Consider the following 22912-nt stretch of genomic DNA (forward strand, 5'->3'; position numbering starts at 1 on the left):
ACTCCCAGCATCGCCTACCAGCCACCACCATCACCCTGAGTCCCTTGGCCTGTCTGCCACCCCAGGCCAGCAGCACTGAGGGCTTCCTCCCGCTTGCAGTCTTCAGGGCTGCCACCAGCCATCCCATGTCTCTCTCTCTCCGTGCAGCACCTCTACCTAAAATCCCACCGCCTCGCTAGCTTTCTGCGCAAATACACTGTTTCTCCATTCAGTTCTGCTCTTTTCCTAACCTTGCTACCCCAGCTCATTGCAGATAAATCACAGACTCACACAGTCACCTCTTTGTCACGTTTGGCTTGTTCCTCAGGCCCTCCCACCTCCTCAGCCCCCACTTCAGCTGTTACACTGGATTTCAGCCAGTTCTTTCATGAGAAAATTGACAAACTATCATCTTCCTCTTCCAGTAGCTTTGCCTTCTGTTTCCTCTTCCCCTCCTACAACTTCTTCCCCATTCTTCCCTGTCACAGATAAAAAGCCCTCCTATGCAGTGCTCTACCTTAACTTCTTTTATTTGCCACTGAGCCAGTCTTATTCCACCTCTGACCTTCCTTATGGCCATTCTTGCCCCAGAATCCTCTCTTCTCCTTGATCTCGTGGTCCCAGCTGTGTCTTTACTCTCATAATACAAATATCTTGCACCTCTCTCATCTTAAAATATTCTCATCTTAAAACATTCTTTCATTTAAAAACATTAATTTTCCTCTCTAAATATCATTCATTTTTCTCACCTCCCTTTCATCATGAACCTCTCTGAACACACCAGGTACAAATGCAGTCTGCAGTCCCCCCATCAGTTACAGTCTAAGCTCCCCAGGCCATTGTAGCTTCTCCTTCATTGAAATTGCTCCTGACAAATTCTCTATTTACATACTAGGCAAATTTCAACATACTCTGAATATTTTGGTCTCATCTGCTGTGACATGCCAGCTATCTTCAGTAGTATTTCTCAGCTGCCATGACATTACTCTCTTCTCACTACCTTTGAACTAATTTCTTCTACATGTCCTCCAGAAGATACTCTTCTTCTCCCCACTTTGCCATTATTCGATAAAGTTCACAGGGCTTTTCTCATTCTATCTTTTACTCCTTGGTAAGTTCTTTTGCAAATACAGGTTCAACTACCACCTCTATGCAGCAGCTCACAGGTTCATTTCTCTAACTTGTCTCCCTACATCTGTATCCATGCTTGACCTGTCTCTCGATATTATCTCATTGACATGCAGATATCAAATTGAACTTATCATAGCTAAAACAGAGTTCCTAATATTCTTTTCCCTCATTCTTTACCGTAAGTCTTCATCAGTAATTCCTCTCTTGATTATCACAGGCAACTCTACTACCTTTGTTGTTCTGGTCAACAACTTGTGTCTCAATATGTCCTTAGCTCCAGGTACTGTTTAAAGTTAGCAGATTCTTTCTCTACCCAAACTTTCATCATCTCATGTCTTTTTTTATTACGATATTCTTTTCTCTGACCTTGACAAATATGATCTTGCCCTCCTTGCATCCTGAATGGATGTTGTTAGACAGATCGTTTTCCTAACCTGTCACTTTAACCATGTCATTTCTCTTTGCAGCCCTAGACTGCTACCCTATCTCTATCTCATTAGCATAACCTACTTGTCTTCATTAAAGAAATGTCAACTTCTTCCTCCACTCAACCAAAGAAGCCAAGCCTCATCACCTACTTATTAAGTTTTTAAGCAGACAGATACATGATTTTGCCTGTGCCATCCCTGTCTTTGGAAGACTATCTTGTAAACATCTGCACCTCTAATTCATTATCCTTCTTCCCAACTCTTCCAGGAATCCCTCATTTCACGGTGCTTACGAAATGTGGTCAGCCGGCTGGTATCCTAAAGCCACTACCAGTCATGCTGAACATAATTTTCTTGTCATCTTCTTGTATTCTCTCATTAGGCTGAATTACTCTCCAGTATTTAGTGTAGCAATATGTCAAAAGAAGAGCGGCATTTTTCTCTTCTGCATTTGTACTTGTTCTAGCAAGGTGATCCATGGATTAGTGATCCGTGCTTAAGGTTCATAAATCCTCTGATACAACTATAACTGGTGTTAATAATAACGAACAAAATCTCTACTATACTGATACTGAGATGAGGTACAAGAGATTAAGTCACTTGTTTAAGGTCATACAGAAAGACTACGGTAGAACTTGGACTGAATCCTGGCTCTGTAAGCCCTGCCCTAACTCCAAAACTACCTTTTTGTCTTCTTTTCTGGTAGCTGTCTACAAAGGATTATGATTTCAGCAGGCTTATCTGGGCAGGTCTGAATATTTATTTTTGGAGGAATTAGGCTTTATGAGAGATAAAATGGGCAAATTTCCATTTTATGGTCTGATTTCTCTCGTACAAAGAAAATATGCTGGTTAATTTTATTTTCTTTTAAGTGGATTCTATTCTGAATGATCTGTTAAAGGCACTTGAATTCTGGAATACACATTATTTATTTATTTATACCTTAAGAACTAAAAAAAAAATCATCTTTTCTTTCTTTTGCCCTTAAAGAGAGAAATATGTACTCAAGAGTTCCAGCCACACTTAATTAGCAACGAGCCATTAAATGACTTACTTACATTATAAATGCTTATCATTATTTTTTCAGAACCTAAAAAACAGAGAGTTCTATTCTACATTTTCTGGCTTTGCAACCAGAAGTCATTCCATTCTGGAACTGTTCACCACTTACTCTGCGTGCATAGAGAGATTTTTTCAATGAGAAAAAGCAATATTAATTTGGATTTTTATTGCTGGAGATGACAAAATAGTTCAGATCATCTCTGTTTAAATAAATAATCTTTCTTTACATATCTTTATTTTTACACTAAATGGAACACAACTGTGCTCAAATTAATTCTTCCATAAATTTAACAAAGATTTTAAAGAGAGGAAGCAGAAAGGAAAACAATGCTGAGATTTTCATAAGGATTTGGATGCTCCATTAAATGAACAATAATTAAGTAAGCAGTCTTGTATGCAGCTCTGCAAATACCAGTTTCTGTTGAGAAGGGCATGATCCCATCTTTTTTATTCGATTTCCATTTGTGTTCAAGACAATTTTGCTTGAAAGCCAACAACTTGATTGAAATTTTCCCTTTAAAACAGCATGATTAAAAACAATTGCAGCTATGTTAAATTACATATATGTTCTTAGTATTTTTAGTATATATATATTATAGAACTAATTATCTCGGATGTGTCAGAGGAACGTGTCATGTTCTTATTACTGGTGGTAAAGATACTTTTTAATTAATTGCTATTAAAGTTTGATGCAATTAAAATATTAGAATTGATTATTTAAAAAGGGATGGGTCAAATCCTCCTTGACCTCACATCCGTGAAACACCAGTGATTTCATCAGTTAAATGATTTGAGAAATAGAAAATCTCTGAATAAGAGAATGTCTTTGCTGTATCTTAGAAACATGTAGTTATTTGACTTCTGATCTACATTGATAGACTAAGGAGAATTACGTCATTGAAAATGGTGAAGGCTAAATACCTTGATAGCAGAAAGCTTGACTCAAAGCCTAGCTACTGTTTAAATTTCACTTAATCCTTTCAGCATAACTTTCCTGTGACAGAGTGGAGCACAGACCTTGTGTTGGCCTTTCTCTATAGGGACTATTTTAACCTCAAAGGAAACACTAAAGGCCTGAACTTGCTGCATCACCATGTTCAATAAAACATTTGCTATTGACTTCACTAGGATCAGAATCAAGACTTCAGTAAAGTCCTTTTTATGAGTGCATTGGAGAGCAGTTGGGATTTCAAACACACAAACAAGCACTTGGATTCTTTAAATTTATGGAAAATACATGAAAAAGAATGGCTGTCTTTATTTCCATGGCAATACTACTGCATTTAAAAAGTCAGTTTGACATAATTGTAAGGTCTTGCAAGCACTTTTAGAGAAATAAATCTTTTTACTCCTAGAGCTAGCTGCAAGTAGCCTCTCTCCAGGCTTTTCCAATTGTGTGTAAATAATCCTCACCGATGGCTGAAGTAGTTCTGTTAAGTCTTTCTTGCTCAGTTGTGCCATGCATCTGACAAATCTAAACAGAGACTGCCTTCATCCCAGAAATCTTGCATTAGGATGCAATTAGGATTCCTTTATTTTTCAGTAGTGGCATGGACTAAATATACTCACAATACAATGTTTAGAAAATAGGATTTTCTATGACTTCCACAGATCTTGGAGGAAGAAGGGAGGTAAGCGGGGGATTGAAATATTAAGGTCCTTGCAATTTTTTTTAAATAACTGGATTCCAGCAGCAGGCAGCAGAGCTCAGCCCAGACAGGTTTAATTGGCAGTCTTCCAAAAGCGAGATGAAAGGTCCTCTGAGTAGCAATTGTCTAAATGGAACGATCTCTGGTTATTGTGCAACTTCTTCATATACTTTATTGTACTTTTATAATTAAATGATGTAATCACTTTTTTTTTCTTTTCTTGCTTTCCTCCCTATTAATGCAGGAAAGCATCTGAGCAACGTGGCTATACCATGCCGACTCCGTGGGTTCCACTTTTCTGTCTGGGGCACTACGAGTCACATGCAAGGAGTCAGGAGCTGGTGATCATGGAAGCAGGAAATAACGTCTGTCTTCTCCCTGTCACAAATTGGTACTGATCTGCATTTCGAGTCCCTGCGTGCTTAGAGGTGGTGGCTGGGTTTTTTTGGTAGGGTGAGGGAAGGCTGCTTTTGCTAGAAACTTAGTGCTAAGCGATGAGCAGTGGATCTAACAGCAGGGAGAGAATGCTACACTCCAGGGGCAGTAAGCAGCAGAGCTATTTAATTCACTGCGGAGACAGTGCAGACATGTCAGATCGGGAAGGAGCGTCGTACTGTGCTGAATAGGACCAGAGTCAGCATCTCCCGACAGCACGAGGCTTTGGGGATTGACAGTGAAACTCTGGTCCAGGCATGTTAATAGACTTGCTCAAACACCTAGGCAAAACCAGCAAATCACCTTGGTAAGCTCTTTCTCTTGGACTGGTCCTTCCTTACAAAGAGTACTTTACTTCCGTCCAGTTAGCCCACTCACAGGAATACAGGTTAGTAAATACAGGTGAGGAAAAGCTAGCAAGATTGCGTCCTGGGTCGCATGATTGACTCTAGTAATTTCTTTATTGTCCCTAATTCCTCTTTCAGATTTTCTTTCATTTATCATAACAAGGCAAATAAATTGATTGCCTGATTTTGATGCAGTTGTAGAATATTCTTCAGGCCTTTGGTCCCTTACGTCTGCCTGCCTTTCCCTGAGTATGCCTAATTGTGGAAGCTCATGTTAATTCATTTTCTATATCTAATTGTATTATTTTCAAATCTTCACCTTGATTCTATGAGAATATAACTAAATGGATACAAGAATTTTAAACAGGAGCAACAGTTTTATATGCATAATATCTATGATTAAGAAATCTGAAGTAAGAGACCTCCATTTTTTCTAGCAAAATCAAACATAGGTTTTGATGTATTTGCCAGAAAGTAAAAATAAGAAATATAGAATAAAATTAGGGAAATGACCCAGACTCTTCAGAAACAGAACTGTTTTTTAAAACCACTGGCATGAGAATATTGCAAGGCAGCATAGGGCCTGATCCTGCAACAGGCCATTGCCTATAACTTGCATTAATTTCAGCACAGTTCATAACCACAATAACTGCAGGGTATTTGCAAAGGCATTTAGGCTCTTAATGACGATGTTTTGTTATCCTTTGATAGACAAACCTACTGTCCTCAATACTGGAAGTTTTGCCCAGGGAAAAGTGTAGATCTGTCTCAAAATAAATAGACCACTTAGATCCTCTCCAGCTTAAAAAAAAAAAAAAGAAAAAAAAAAGAGGAAAAGGAAAAGGAAAAGGAAAAGGAAAAGGAAAAAAGAAAAAGCTAAACAGCACTACTTTCAATTACATATAGTATTATACGCAATATTGGGGCCAGAACCTGCATCATTTTATCCAGTTCCAGAAGAGGTGTGCCAGATTAAATTAACAGTTCACAGAAGTTAGAGAATAAAAGGCCTGTGTACCAAAGACAACCTAAAAATAGATCTTTTAAATGATACTTTTCCTGCAGCTCTTATTTTAAGGAGGAAGAAATTTCAGCTGTGCAGGAATATCTACCCCAGTTGGGGTATCTGATTACAACAGGTACTGTACTTTCATAGCTCTTCACATTTGCGCAGGGCATGCTTTGACCAAATGCCTTCCCCTGCATCTTCTAACTCTAGATGATTGTCTCCAGTGGGAGAAAAACTAGAAGAGGAATTTGGTTCTGTGAAGATGAACCTACAATACCTGCTTCATTTTGAACTCGCAGCTGTTTTCTACACCCAAAAGTAATGGCAAATCTGCTTATTCTACTTTCATAAAGAAACAGTATAATATCTGTTCCTCAGGTGGGAACCGGTTGATCAACCACATAAAGCTGGCTCCTATGCATATATATCAAATTTCTAATTCAGCAACTTCAGCATACAAGGATTTTTAATTGGTGATTATTTTACAATACTTTTTGGCAAAAAAAATCATTCTTTTTGGCAAAAACCCATTCATTCTTTTTGATCTATTTCTGTAAAATAAAGAGGCAGTCCTCTGATACTGCTACCTTCAATTTTATTTCTGAACAAGCCAAAGTTCTATATTATTACATTGCCATTATATTTGCTTTTCTATGCTTTAATCTGGAGGTGCCAAAACAACACACCTCTACAGAATTAACATTAATGTGTTACTCTTTATCATGGCTGAGAGTTACAGTATAGATAGATCCTCACTCCAAAACAACAACCAAATGGACTGTAATGTTGGTATTTACCATTAAGAGTATCTCTCCTTTAAAATTTCCTGCAACATAAAATTTAAAAGTTTGTTAAATGTGCATCAAAAACCTTTGAAGAAGGAAAAGAAACTGTCAGGTAAGCATTTAACACGTATTTTTCTAAACCAGTGGCAAGCAGTTACACACACCAGTATTTGCACGTACCTCCTTTACGTGCACGAGTGGCACTTCTGACACTGGGGCACCAACCTGATAAATGGCGATGTGGCCATCTGCATACACATATGTCCAGAAATATGTCTGCAGGGACCCACACTACCTGAGCCCAGCAATCCAACCCTTGCTACTAGCTCAATGTCCCCTTATGTATATTTAGACTTGGCTCATCACACACACACACACACACACACACACACACTCAAATTAAAGCAGGATCTTTTATAGACCATCTTCTCCTGCATTTAATTGGAGGAGTTTGCCTGAGTTTGAGATCCCACATTTTCACTACCACTAACTCTCAAAGCGTTGCACTTACGCATCTCCCAGTGCCAGGCGATTCCACCAGCTTCTAGCAGGAGAAACGGATACACCTGAGCCCAGGACAAGGCAGGCAGCTGAGAGAGGAATGAGTCTCACTTATTCCAAGAGGAAAAGCCTCTCTAATAATTAAAACTCTATTTCCCAAAGGTGAGCTCTGGTAAAATGTTTGTCTGCTGTCAAGGTGGAACTTGTTGTTTATGCCCAAAGCACAGAAAGTGCACGTGGCAGAGCAATCCAGCCCTCTACAGCGAGCCCAGCACGCCTGCACCCTCACCTAGGCAGACAAGAGGAATCCCTAGGCACTGAAACCACCAGCGGGGTGCCAGCATGCTGACAGATTTTGGACATGTTCACGTTCATTACAAACGGGACTGAAGCCACCAGTTTGTTTCACGTAGGTCGCTAAACAGCAACTAGACACTAAGTCACTAGAAGCACAGGCTAGACCCAAACTAGTGATCAAGGGGTAAGGAGTTCCCTGCAACATCACTCTGTGTTGTTTCAGTGTAAGCCTATACTGCGCCAGTAACCTCTACTGCTCACTTTTAAAATATACAGAACTAAACTATACATTGGCAACCACATGTAAAAGTATATCCCTCATGAATAATTAGATTTAGCAGTAATTCTGTATGCAATTTCTGAAGCAGAAATTAACATAGGCTATCAAGGGAGTTTGGGACAGGGAATACATTTAGAAAACAAGCATTTTTAAAGATTGCAGAGTGTAAGAAGCAATGGTTTCACTGTGATAGAAATAAATTGCTAGGGAATCATCTGAATGCAACAGCAGAACCATGGGAGGAAAATGTTATTTTGTTGTATGGGGTAACCATGATGTGGGCAGCAAAGATGCTGTCATCTTTAACTGAAACCCTCATCATCTTGCAATAACATAAATATTTTTGTACACAGGGTTTTGTGCATATCTCCCCTTGCGATACTATGGATTAAAGAAATATTAGAGGCAAACTGACCATCATCTTGAACTGTCATCTTGAGGGAGAAAAGAAGGACCAAAAGACAAGAAAAAGAATACCACAAAGATGCTACAAACAGATGCATCTCCACCCTGAGAGAAAAGGATTCCTTTTTAACACTCCTGATAAATTCATGTAATATTTTGTAGCCATTGAAAATATTCCAAAACGTAGCTCAGTGTAAAAATAGGCAAGCTGGGTTCCCTCCTGCTTTTTAGCATTTCTCTTTGTTTACTCTCCATCTGAGGATAGAAGAAGCCTGCATGTGAACATTGCAAATAGTATAATTCAGGACTGATGGGGCATTTGGTATTTGATGAAATACAGACATACGTAACCTCCAATGAAACAATACATTGGCTGAGTCAGCAGGGTCAAACTAAAAAAAAATGAATTTTTCTTTTTCATTAGAACAAATTCTAATGTCTGCTTTATTAATACTCTTCATGTCTATGTGGAAAACATTCTGATACCATGGTGATGGGGAGACTATAATAAGCTTAGAGAAACAGACACGTGAGAGATAGACACTCTGGGGTGTTTCTGCTCTCACCTCCACCGCCTTCTTGCTCCCAAACCCCAAGTGGCAGCAGTAGAGATCCTACTGGAAACTGCTTTGGCAACGATTTGGAAAGCAACGCAGAGCCCAGCCAGTTCACCCATCGCAAGGAGAGGTACTTGGCTGGAGACGCCAGCTCCCATCTGTGAGCCCAAACGGCTCTGCTCAGCCTCGGCAGCGCAGGGGGGCCTGGCATGTTCCTTTGGTAAAAGCAGCCCTTACCTTTGGCAATCAGCTCCTCCAGCTCTTGGTCGAATCCATGTCGGAGGCACTTCCTCCAGAGCCCCATGTTGGTTGAATTGTACTGTCTGTTGCACTCATCGACTGGACTCATAGCAAAGATCTGCCTCCTGTTTCTTGCCAAGAGGAGTTTCCCTTCCCAGCGGTCCAACCTAGACCTGCTGGCCCTGAGAGGCAGGTTGTTGTTGGAGTTATAAATGAAGCCAGGATCATTTCTCTTACCGGTGATGCTCTTGCACCTCTCTCTGTGCTTCCTGGCATCAGTTTCATACCAATGGTCAGAACAGATTGCTACAGCCAGCATGCCCAGGGCACACAAAGCTAAAGAGAGGCCAGCATACAGCAGTAACCTTCCAGCAGCCATACCTCAGCTTCACAGAAACACCATGGACATCTTCACCACAGACAAAGCCCTTAGATGTGAGACCACGCAAAATCCTCCGGGGCAGCTGCTTGGTGTCACTCAGTAGAGATTGCCTCAAACATCCGCAACTCCTGCGGCTCACATCCGCGCTGCGGGGGGACTCGGGGAGCGCTACAAAGTTCTGCCCTGGAGGCAGTCCTGGCGTCTCATCTGCCTCCTTCCTCGGTGGTGGAGACCTGACGAGGAGAAACGCAGCCCTCCGCTTGGCGCAGGAGCAGCCTGGGGGAGTACCTCCACAACGGGGTCCTGCTCCCCTCGCCACAAGCGCCCAGGCAGCTGTGTGTGCTGAAGGAATATAGCCCCTGCCAGAGACTGGAAGGCTACGGCTGTTTGATCAGTCCATTAATCTCTTTCCACCTGACCAGCTTGGAAATACAGAAGCAATWGCTTTCAGATAGCAGGTTCACCGCAGCATCACAGGACAGAAAAGTTCAACAGTGAGAAATCTTCCAGTCTTAAGCAGCCAACTATCCCGGTGGCAAGAATCAAGGACTTGCCTTTTCTTTGTCAGCAGCTCACAGAGAGCATCATCTGGACAGTCGCTTGCTTGGGTTTAAAGCAGGGTCGAAGGGGAGGGAGCAAGAGGGGGAGCAATCTGTTGTTGCTGCTGCTGCTCTTTGAAACTGTGGCTAAAATATAACCTCCTCCACCGTAACAGGAAATTCAGGCAGGCGCAGGTCTCCCCCTCAGCAGACTTTGCTCACAGTCACTGACATCTTGGCTTGCAAAACACCTCAGCGTCTCCCTGCCAGCCTTGCCATTCACTCGGTTTGTTTTGTTGTCTGCGCTGTCATCAAGGCAACGTAATATAGCGATCCCTTCTCTCGACCAGCTGGAGCTCGAGAGCCCCGAATTACTAACAGAGCAGCGGTTGAGCTCTCCCACCTACAGCAGCACAGCAGCCTCCGTGGTCCTGGTCCGGTGCAAGCGGCGGCTGCAAGGAGCCGGAGCTGATGCTGGAGCCGCTGCCACAGACCGTCCACCTCCCACTAGGCAGCACTGGAAGCAGTCCTCAGCCCCAGCATCGTTTTTCCACCCCCTTCCGCCGTTGTTTGAAAAGCTTCCTTCTTCACCAATGCTTCAATTTGTTGTGCACAGTTTTCCTAACACACAGGCACGCTAACCATCTGCAAGATGAAGGCAGGCAGGCAGAGCTATGGCTGATTGAAAGGATGCTAAGGAATGGGGAGGGGAGGTCGGAGGAAATCAAACCAAAACAAACTAACAAAAAAGAGCTACACACCTTACAGGGGGAGAGGAAAGCAGCTCCTAATGGTTGTCAGCAGCTTTCGGTCATTCTCTGCCATATGGCCTGATCTCCACATAGGAGCTTAGATTTTTAGCTTAGCAGCTTCATGCGAATCCTATCCCCAGCATCAGCAGATATATATTCAGACATTTTTTCTTCTCCTTAAATTTCCACTCCCTTTCTCTCTAATGGGAATAACTCACCCATCTTGTAGCAATCAAGAGCAACAGAAGGCAAGCTGGGGTCCACAAGCTTTAGAAATCTCATTTCACCGTTTTTAACCCAAATAAGAGCGTATCCAATCTTCTGTACACCTGGGAATCTTTCCTTGTTCAAACACTGAGCCCTGCAGCCTTGGCTAAAGCCTACAGACAGAGAATACAGAGCACTGAGCCAAAAGCCAGTGATGTCACCCATGCAACGTGAGACTCATTTCTTATTTCTCTAGCCTCCTTAAAGATAAACTGCACCACTTCACAGACAGGAAATGTCAAAGTCTTACTTTCTTAAAAGGGGAAAATGGTAAAACCTGGATCTAACTGGATCCTGCTGATTTTTTGTCACAGTCTCTCACATTGTGTCACCCAGAAATCCAGAACTGTAGCAGTTCCTTACTGCATCAAAAAATCCCAACCAGCTATATAATACAAAGCATGAGCTTGAAAAAAATCTGAAAAAAAACCTAGATTCTGGGGGATCCAGAATATCAAGGCCCCTGGGCTCTGAATGCTGCTATTTCAAAAAGAAATAAGCATAATCATCTCCCTTGCATGAAAAAACTTGGGATTCTGGCAGATCCCGGTGTACAAGGATCACCGTATCCTGGAGCAGGCAGAGGGATCCAGTTAGCCCCATCCAGTATTTGGCTCTCACACACCACAGCATGAACAGGAAACAACATAAGCACAACTAACACATCTCCAGGAACATCTGCAAGTATCTACATCCACGGTGGATCCTACTCACTTTTGGCCCCTGAAGCCCAAATTGTGTCATCTACATCGAAAATAAATACGGTGTATGCTGGAACCCCTGGGTTGGAGATGCTTCTTGGCCCAAAGGGTGGCAGTTCTGGGACTTCAACAGCTTTTAACCCCAGCCAGATAAATTGTATTTGCTAAACTGGAGGGAGGGGGGAGGGAAAGAAGATGGGAGAGAGTGTAGCTCTGTGTGTACCAAAAATATATATCCAGATTTTCTTATGCCATGGTATGTTTGCATCAGAAAAAAAACCACACTGCTCGATCCTATCAGTTTTTGGCCCCAAGCCAAACCAAATTGTATCATCAAACATAGTGACACACCTCTTCATACTTTCTTGGCAAACTCAGGTCCCAAGTCATTCGGGATTCTCAGCTAGGTAGAGGCATTTGTCCCATTAAGACACTTTTGTTTTTATACATACTAGATTGTTTACCACTCCAAGATGATTAAGAAACTCCCAAAGTTGATCATCAAAACTATGGATATTGCGATYATCTGCATCTGCTCAAACAGCCCTCTTGCAAAATGTCAATGTTATAAAAACTAACCCTATCTAAAAAGCTCCAGATTAAGTGGTTTTATTGAAACAAGGAACTATGTAAAGATTTTTTTCACCTAATTTTCCTTTTTTGTTCATATGGAAGGTAAATTTTTAAGGATCTAAGTTTTTTAGGAAACAGTTAAGCACAAGTAGATCTACTTGGATTTATTTGGATTTTTCAAGTAACTACATAAGAAGAATTCAATTTTATAGCAGATTTGGCACAGCCACATTGGTTATCTGTTCAGGGACAAAATTTAAAGGTTTGTGGTCAAAAAACTGCTACAAAGAGARGACTGTGAACAGGTCTCTTATGTTGTTCCCACATAAAAATATGAGAGCATTAGGATGTCTTTGCCAATTTTTAGCTTCAAGTCCCAAGTTGGAGGGTGAGAACAGGGAGCAAGTCAAACTTTACCAATCATATTTTTGGCACTGATGGGATTGTTGGACTTCAGATTTAAGAATCAATTAATAAAAAGCAGGAACCAAGTGCTGAAAAGGTTTAATGGTTGTCTTGCTCCTTTGTGAGGCAGAGTTGAGGTCACATGCACCAGGATCTGCCACATTTATTCTCTATTTAGACTACAGAATGGGAAAATKGAGTGGAAAGGCAAAATGGGGGATCCAGCTACCAGATCTGTTTTTCTGGTGATGCTGGACAAAGATATGTCAGGGGACAGGGATATCATAGAAAGCAATAGTGTCTACATTTCTTTGCTATTTACATGTTAAAATGACAGCCTAATAGAGCCAAAAAAAAAAGAGCCAACATGTGGTTGGACCTAGCAAGATCCAGGTGCCAGGTTTTTCTGTCATGCTCCTAAGATGTAAGAGCTCGGGGGCAGGGGGTCTTCGGCACTGGGAGAAGCAACACTTGTTCCCTGCTCTCATTCTTAAACAGGGGCTGAAGCCATGCACATCCAGGTTTTCTCTTTTTCTCAGAAAAGGCATCTTGGTGRCAGTCTCCATGCATTCCTGTTTTTCTGCTTGTATTGTAGCTCAATCAGATAGCAATCTATATCCTCCTGCAAGTCACCTTAAATACATAAATGCCGACGAGTGTTGGATTTCAGAGGAGCTCCGCTTAAACTCATAGAATTAAGCATTTTCTCCCTCCTCCTCCTCATCATCTCACTCCTTTCAGGAGGGRCAGGGTATTGCTTGCTGCAGGCGTTACAAACCTTGCCCCCGTCTCTTCCCTGGATTATTATAGACAGCCCCTTCTCAGCACAAACAGATCATTATTAAATTCTCTTCCTCCCACCCCACCCCCGCCTCACCACAGGGAGGAAAAAGCAATCGCTGTGGCTCTCCGGCAAAAATTCATTAAAAAAAAAAAAAAAGCATGTACCTCAGCATGCTACATGGAAACGTTTGCCTACAGTGAAGTGAGGGTGTCTTGGGGAAGGGAGTTAATTTGTTGGTCTTAAATGAATTGGGGGCCAAACATGCAGACYGARTAGAAGATTAAAAYGCAAGCTGAGCCTCTCCTCTCTGCACATTATGATTTCAGTGAGGGAAATTATGATTTCAGAGGGAAAGCTAAAGCCACATGGGTGCACTGCAAACATGTCCAAAGGCACTGGACAGCGAAGCAGAGCCCAGTGCCTCCATCACGAAGATGTGTGTTGTGACAAGCCAGTGACATTGCCTGTTAGACCTTACCACACACGTTACCTTCCAGATAATGCCAGGCTTCGTCTCCATTTCTTCACTGGACCATTTCAGTCACCTTAGCATCCTCGAGCTCCCCTAGCCYAACGCCTTCCAGGAAGGCGCCAGACATGGGGCACTGAGAGTGGTGCTGAGGCACACACAGGYGGGTGCAGGGCTGCAAGGGGAGGAAGGGCAGACTTACTGGAGGACCAACTGCAATTTGCTTTTCTTCATTTTTTCCTACATCAAAATGACTTCCATCACATTTTTTTTTTCTTTTAAAGAAAGAGAGTTCAGTGCCATCTAGTGGGGGAGGGGATTGAACAGCTCAATGCTCTTCCCATTTCTAGGGATCTGTGCYGCTAATTCCGTTTATTCAACAGGGAGAGATGATCCTCGGTATTTCCCTTCTCCCTTTGTGCTCTTCATTTCCCAAGAGGTATTTAATTTACATGGGCTCCAGCCTTCATTCTTTGTAATGTACCTCTTACTGAAGCCAAAAGAGCTCATATTGGTATTGTATTACTTGGAGTAGCGGTGACCCAGGAGGCAGTTCAGTGCTCTAATTACAGGATTTCAAACACAAGACAGTAATCAAACCAAACACAGATATAACAAATTATAACTACTAATACTTTTTATCTTCCACAAGCACCTTGGACACCGGCATGGGTGAATCTGCATTGTGGCAGACATTCTGCTAACATGTAAGTGAAAAATGCCGCATACCCATAGAAGTATCTCAGGATATCTCCCACCAAAGCATCAGAGGCACTCAGCCAAGAAAGCCAGACTGATTTTGGGGGGCTCAAGTGATTCAGAACTAAACAGAGGATCCATAAAGAAAGATCTGGACCAAAGAAATCTATGTAAAAGTTCCTCATATAAAACCTGGGCATCCTAGCCACTTGCTAATGCTCCTTCTGCTTCTAACAGAGAAGCGCATTTTCAGAAGGAAACACCAAACAGCTGCATACACACTAGCTAGCCATACACATGCGCRCACACACACACACACACACACAATTTGCCAGAAAACTATGCACACACTAGCATCTAGCCGTGCACATATAAGTATCTAGCTGCACACACTAGATAGATATCTCTGTGTCCCCCCCACCAACTCCCAAAGGGGTTTAGTTTTGCTCTATCTCTACAAAATCCATTTGGATTGTAAAGTTAAGCAAGTTAGTGAATACCAGATTTAACATCACCCGTGCAACATTAACTTACCCCTTTCTAATGAATACACATTATGATACAATCTTTAATTACATCTTTTTTTCCCCCATGGATGTCTTGTCTTTTTCAATGCTAAGGGTGGATGCCACTCATTTAACGAACTCCATTTAAATTTTCTGCTATCTTTATCATCCAATGTGTGGCATATGTACTACTTACTCAGAGCATACAGATCTTATGTTGAATACAGAGTGATTAATTTCCTCATGGACTTTTCTATGGTGGTGTTCTCATTGTGGTGTTTGGAGTGGGGGGGCTATGTTTTTTTGKTTTTTTTTTACAAACATCAGTGAACTTATCTTCACAGCTTCCTGCTGAGGAATAAAGATAATAATCAGTATTTTAAACATGTCAGTATATTTTGGGTGCTCAATTTATGAAGCTTATAACCAGAATTTTTTGAGCACTGAGAGCTTTCCTTCCTCCGAGGACAGCTTCCAGGCACCTTGGTCTAGATGCAGTTTTCAAWATTTCTACAAATTAGACCACAGGTGAGGGAAGCTGGACACATTGAAAATGGGGACCACATTGACATCAGATGGGGAAAATGTCATTTTTTGATCCCTCAGCTTCACAACAGCAGCTCTGGCAAAAAAAAGGGGGGGGGGAGGAAATCCAATTTTCTGAGAAGGGGTTCAACTGCCTTAATTGTATGACTATGTTATTTTATGTTTGTACTTCACTGCCAGGCTCAGTAAATAGCTTCCAAACTCTGCAACAAACAGCCGCCATCTGAGCACTGCACTATTTTATCTTTCAAAGGACATCTACCATGAATGGAAACAGCGTTTGTATAAAAAGGGGATATGGCCGTAGCTCTTACCTCATAAACACAAGATGCAAATGAATGGCAATTCATGGACAATTTTTATTTTGTTGTTTTCTCAGTGTCTTGATTTACTGACTTGAAGTTGTGAAGAAGGGAAAGCATAGATGAACTAAGACAGAATTAATCAGGGCGTCAGGAGCTGGATGGAGTGTAGCACCAAGAGAACTGAACTGTTTTGGAAGGAAACAAAATGACTTGCCAGGCAGAAAGCAGGAAGACATGCAGATGAGCAGTCCAACATAGTCTTTTTCAATAAACCTGAGAGAATGGCCAACACTAAATTGCTTCACATAGAGACTGGCAGACAGATAAAAGAAGTACCTGAGTAAAAAGCACCACAGTATACTGTTGTTTTTCCAAAAACAAAATCCCCAAAATTCACTAGAGGCTTTCCACTCAAATTGCTGCTTCCTGTGAAAACTTACTCTTTATTATTTATCATCTGTCAACTATCAAAACCACAACACTGTGGACACAGCTACTATGTTTGATAACCACTGCTTCTCATCACAACATCTCTAAGAATATTTTTAAACACAGGTAAATCAAGAAAGAACTTTTTCTATGTAAGTCATAATTAGACTCCCCCCAAAACTTCATCCCAAAGCAGAAACCATACTTTGGAAATGTCAGCCCAAACAGTTAAAGCTTAGCAAAGCCAAAAGCTGCTGAAAACAATGTCTCCTAGTCAAATTCACTCAACAGAAGATATTATCACTGTACCAGCCACACTCAGACTGAATATTCACGAGTACCGTGGTAAACTGCACAGTAATTTGGAACCTATCACACCACTTTTAAAGGTGTTGCTATGAGTTTTACCTTTTTCAACCATGTGATAGGACCTAGATGTGCCACATGCTCACAGGTAAATACTTGAAGGGGCTCCCAAAAGCCAGACTTGTCCCATTCTTTTTGAGTCCTGAGTAAATATTCAAGCTCTTCCAATGTCAGACGAGCAACAAGAAAAGCTTTAAGAAAAAGAAAAGGCCTAAATTGCACATGGGTAAGTCTTTGTTGAAAGGAGTTCTGCAGGGCTACAAGACAACTCAGTCAAATCATAAAGGCTACCTTCAGCCTTCAGGGCCCTTCTGAATCTATTTCCCCATAGAAGAAAATACATCTTGGTTTTGCAAGTGGAGATTCAGCCTCATTCTGGGGGAGCTGGCAATGCTCTGCAGTCACAGCAGAAATCTTTTATGCCTCTTGCTTACTGTCTTGCCAACTTGGTAGTCAACATCCTCATATTCTACAGTTTTTTCTCCTCTGAGCTGAACAAGGTTTCTGCATGAACTGCCTCCCACAGACCAGTTTTCCCCATGTGCCTCGCTAGAAGGACTACTGTTCACAGCAAACCACACTGTGAAAGCACCTCTGCTTCCCCAACTTTACTTTATGGCTACATTGCAAGCTCAGCCTCCTTTCCTAAATCCTGCTGCAGGAAAAAAACATTGCCTACTGCAGTGATGAAGGTGACATTGCTCTGAATGAAAGAGTTGTATAGCAAGAAGTTTTTGCAGCTGCTCAAAGCCAGCTACAAAAAGATGGCTCTCTAACATCACCATCGTTGGGCTCAGTGGAAAACAGTAGATATTATTTTTTTCATTAAAATTCATAAATCTCGCAATTTTTATAGAACCAGCAAAAAGAACCCAGGATGGCAGAGATGAGATATTAGGGCCAAAGAGTACTGACTCAGAAGCAAATCTCAGACATCTTGGCTGCCAATAATAATTATATTTTGTAAGAAGTGAATTTTATTCTTAAAGATACATCTACTACATAGATTGGCAATATATTAAGGCCTGAATAATTCATATTTTGCTGTAGTACATCAATATTCAGTTCATATATGCAGTCTTATAAAAAGGCACATCTGTAGTACTGTTATTTTGGTTGAGGTATCAGGTCACACTGCACAACCTCCATTAAGTTACTGACATATTTCAGAACACTTTGTTCATTCTCAGAGAGACTTCCTGGACGTGGGTTACATCAACAGTGTTTTCTGAACTAATCCACTTAAAAACAGAGATACAGTCTAACATGCTTTCTTGGTAATGAATGTATCATATCTACAAAGCCAGTTCCCAGCTGACAATTTGTTTCTTCCATTAGTCAAAAAAGAAGAACAAGGATTAGTAAAAAAATCAGAAATCACAGAAAATCATGAAAAATCATGATGGGGGGACTGGAAAGAAAATAGTAAGCAATGCCAAAAGTAGTACCTGCTTAGAAAAATCATATTCTCTAAAAATGTTCCTCCATTTTGGAACATGGCTCAGAAGACTGCAATCTTCACAAATTTCATTTGGCTGTGAGGTCCTAGCTGAGTAGATTCATTTAAACCCAAAAAATATAAAAGTACAAATGTGTGTGTTTTTGTGTGTGTGTGCGCGCGCGCGTGCGYACATGTGTGTTCGTGCACAGCAGCTGACATCTAGGATGATATTTAGATATGTTGGCTGCTCTCTCCAACAGTTTAGCATTTAGCTAATTCTAATTCTTTATTACCAACATTTTGCATGAAAATAAAGGCTTCAGTTCTTCAGAATTCACCTGTTTCTGTAATTTATTTTCCTACCTAAAATTTGAACACTGGGATATCACAATTGGTTGTTGAGGAAGTGATTAGATCACAATGAGAGGATTAAAGCTCCAGGTGGGAAATACRCGGCAGGAAAAGATGAATTCCTAAGCAAGGAGATCTAGTTTCCATGGAGTCGTCATTGGTTTGTTAGTCTTAACAAAGACTGAATGAAAGAGGAGGAAAGAAAATCTATATATTTAAGCAGAATTGCTACTAGTGCTGGTTTTCTACAAGTTGAGAGAAGCTCCTTAATGATTCTTTTTCTTCTGTCAGCACTGAGTTGAGATCACAACAGCAGTTAGTTTCACATGCCATTGTTATTTTTCACTGAAAATTACAATCCAATATATCATACCACTAAAGCTGACATAGAAAATGAAGCATTTACAGAAACCTACAGCTTGATGTCTCTATTCTAGAGCACCTTTCAGAAGCAGGGCACCTTGAAGTGCTTTACAGCAACAGTTTAGATGCTTACAGTGTGGTGAATGCATGCAAGCTTTGCAGGTACAAAGCATTTCAGGGAAAGGCCGGTCTGAAGTGTCCAGCCAGGACAACTAGCCTGGTCACTGACAAACAGATCTCCAGTTCCTCCCACATATCTGGCGTAGGGCCAGAACAATCTCCAAAGTCCTGTATTCAAGAGARTCTACAGTTGGAGACCCTAGGGGCACCTAAGCAGTTGCTTCTGACTTCCATGCTACCAGCAGCAGCTACAATAGTGAAGAGCTTGTGGAAAGCCAGGATCTGTGTGTTGTTGCCATTTCCAGAAACCCTGTTCATAGCAGAACCGCCCCATTAGTGGGGTAGACTGGRGCCACAGCAGCCAGGCAGGATGCAGTTGGATTTTGAAGCTCAGCTCACTGGGTTAACTGAAGAAAGAAGAACATTTGAAGGGATCTCCWGTGCTTTCAAGAAGCCCAGTGTAGTAACAGCTAGGCAGGAGGACATCTCTAAGAGACAGAGGCAAACTTAGCATTGCTTTGAATATAGTGTCAGCATTGAATATAACAGGGCCATTCACAAAGTGGGACTGAGTGGGACTCAACCACTTAGGGCAAGCAAGTGACAAGGAAAGATGTCAGTGCCTCTAGAGAGTAGTCTATGCCAACTACTTTACAGAGCAGGGGAAAACAAAGAGCTTAATGTATATATGATAATTATTTGGAGCATTCAGTCATGTACAACATAGTCATTATGGCTGCTTCCGTGAAAACTGTTGCCCATGGAAGACCTACGTTTATTTCTTTTGCTAGAAAGGCCTCTGGCATGTACCCACCCATCAAGAAAAAATGAAGAGTGCTAAGCCTTAATGACTGTACTCTGTACAATAGGTACTTTAAAGAAATTGGCCTGGGAGAAGATAATTCTTTTGCTTGATTCCAGAGAAGTGGACTAAGGAATAAAATTTCCCAAGGAAGACAAAAAGGAGAAAAAGAATTTCAGTACTCATAGGCATAAAATTAAAAGAATAAACTTGAATCCAAAGAACGACCACACCAAAGAATGCTCCCACAGGTTAAAGAAATTGAGGATGAGAAATGCACATGAAAAAGTTCTGAAGCAAAGAGCAATGCTGGCTTAGAGTGCTATGCAAGATTGTATTCTGTGCCTTGCATCCACTGCATGGCCCTGCACAGTGAACAACAGTTTCATGTCACCCTCCAGGACTGGAGTGGAGAACTCCGAACTCAAAGCAAAGGTTCTCAAGGGAATTGTCTTTTTCCCTAGCTCTGCCTCCAAAAGACTGTAGAAAGGGGAAAGGCTAGTCAGTGATGCTTAGGACTACAAGGAGTACTACCGAGAGGACTGGGTCCCTGGTAATCCAGCCAGATTATGGGAAACCTGCCATCCTGCATATGGTAGTCAAGAAGCCGGTATTCAGAGTGCTCCTGAAGAGCTAATAATGAATCCTATGGTCAGTATTGGTCTGGATATCCCTAAGACAGGCAGGTAAAACAGGAGAACAATGAGAGAACATGTGCATTGGAACGCACCAGAGAAGTCAACAGGGGAGCCTGCAGCCTGCAAGTGCAAAACATCTAGATTCAAGACAGCACCTTGCTAAGAGTAGGCCACCTCAGAATCCATGAACAGATACTCAGACAAGCTACCTAATCTCCTTGCATTTTCTGTTTAAGAGACAGTTACCTTCCTGAGAATTTAATTCGTAGAACATTTTTTATTCACTCCTTTTTCTTACACTTGGTTAAACAGAGTTAGAGATGGACAGCTGTTTTTCCTTAGTTTGAAAACCTTGATAGATGTCCTTTCAGATGGGTTCTGCAAGGGAGGATGGGAGAGAAACTACAAGAGCTTTTATCAGCAGTGAGCCAGATGTCTCCATTATTTCTTCTCTTTTCAGTTGATTCTGTCATTTTAATATTTTTCTTTTTTTCCTTCCCTCTGCAACTCCAGTCAATATGATGTGCCTTCGTTACTATTGCTGTTAAAAAGTTTTACTGCGTATCATGTATACTGTTGGTAAAACAGCAATAGTACTTTGTGTAGTATGTTTTTCACTAGAGGAAGCTGAACCATTTTCTACTGATCAATTATTCCTTGCAGCCCACTTCTGAAGGGCTTTATTATCCCCAGTTTACAAAGAGGTAAAATGGCAGATAGGTTAATTAACTTACTTAAGGTCATCCAGTGAGATAGTAACAGAGCTACAAATAGAACAGGATTCAACAATCCTCATTCCCAGACCCCCGATCTAACCACAGAGAAATACTCCTCCTCTTCAGCCTTAATTATTTCAGACCTACCACTGATATTTTATTCTGACATACTGTCGAGCAGATCAGTCAGTCTAAATGACAAACATGCAGATGAGTGGAGATTCACTGCATTCCCCTCCTCACTTGCCTGTTCAGCTTCATATACCCCCTGCTATGTTGAACAGCTCATCTTCCATGAAAAATGGGCATGCTACAGTTCCTCTAAAGAACTGTCAATACCATTTCAAGCATCAGTCAGGGGCATCAGAGAGAGAGAGGGGGGGGAAGAACACTCACTCTTTCCCCGGGAGGCGAGAATGCTGCCTCAACTGCCCTGCTGTCTGGGAAGGCAAGGAGCTCAAGATGCAAACTGGCTTTGAAAAATAATTTATATTTTTCTTTTATGCTGCATCTCCCTCCCAAGAGTTTACAGTGATAGATAGCTAGAGTGGCAGTATTTAATAGCTGCATCTTTGCAGATTTCACTCTGAGGCATTGGTTTGATGAGTTATTTTAAAGASAGAATATCCTTCAAATGCCCACCCAAAGTCTGTCAACCTCTTAATACAACACATTCTCTCCAGAGGGATTTGCACTACTAGACATCTGCATGGCTCAGCATGAATTGCCGTGTAACAAAACACAATTGAAGTTCACAGATTAATCATGATCATCTAAAACTGAATAATATTCTAAATAGCTAATGCAATTTTACCAAATGCATAAAGGGTCTTTCTATTTGACTCAATTGAAGACTATTTGTTCTCTAGTATCAATATTTGTAATAAGAAAATGTTACAGATTGTCTTACAGCAAGAGGTGCCTATTCTAATGTTCTAAGTTCTACAAGTTAGGACTGAGGTTGATTACTGTCTAATATAGAAACTACTCCAACGCCTCATTTTCCAAGAACCAAACAAAAGATCACTCTTCTTTCTTTGAAAGCATCAATAAGCAAGTGTCAAGCAAATTGATCTTATTTTTCTTTCTAGACATACCTTTGCCTTCTCAGGACAACTTCCTACTGGCTCAAGTGCTTTATTTTGTCAAAATCCTATCTTCAGGATGTCTTTAACACTGTTGTGACAGAAATATACACACAACAGCAACTAATCTGATAACTCCAGATCATTACAAGTTATTGCTAACTACTTGTAAAGAGGTTTCCCTGTGCTTTATTATGAAGTCTCCTCCTCTACTTTGCTGCTCTGCATGTGCTCCTTGCATATTTCTTTGCTCCCTGGATCTCCTTCCATCAAAACAGTCCCCATGTGCAGAGTGCCTGCTTTGTTTCTGAGTCCATGTCAACTCACTCTCTTTTAGCTGTTTTCCAGGGTTTCATTTCTCTTACTCACTTATCTGCCACTGATCTTCTAAATAATTGCTGACAAGTCCAAACACTTCACTCTGTTTAGAACAAAAAGCTCAAGAGGTTCTAACAACACGTGTATAAAATTCAGCTTATCACAAATCCTTTTCCTATTGTCAGTCTCTGCTGCTTCCTTCCATTCCCTGTTATTCTCACTTCTTAGTGTGTCAAGTCTAATTTGGGCT

General features: G+C 41.3%; 1 protein-coding gene across 1 annotated transcript in view; it reads right to left on the bottom strand.

Annotated features, from left to right (window-relative positions):
• The window catches only part of TMEM178B (transmembrane protein 178B), a 212819-nt gene extending 203099 nt beyond the window's left edge, over positions 1–9720 (bottom strand). The window contains exon 1 of the mRNA XM_085322546.1: positions 9103–9720. Coding sequence (XP_085178672.1) covers positions 9103–9484 — 382 coding nt within the window. The 5' untranslated portion in view covers positions 9485–9720. The remainder of the gene's footprint in view (positions 1–9102) is intronic.
• Between the last annotated feature and the right edge of the window lie 13192 nt (positions 9721–22912).

Source organism: Rhea americana, unplaced genomic scaffold (assembly GCF_003343005.1).
Source record: "Rhea americana isolate MKP2758 unplaced genomic scaffold, rheAme1 scaffold_79, whole genome shotgun sequence".
NCBI classification, from domain to species: Eukaryota; Metazoa; Chordata; class Aves; order Rheiformes; family Rheidae; genus Rhea; species Rhea americana.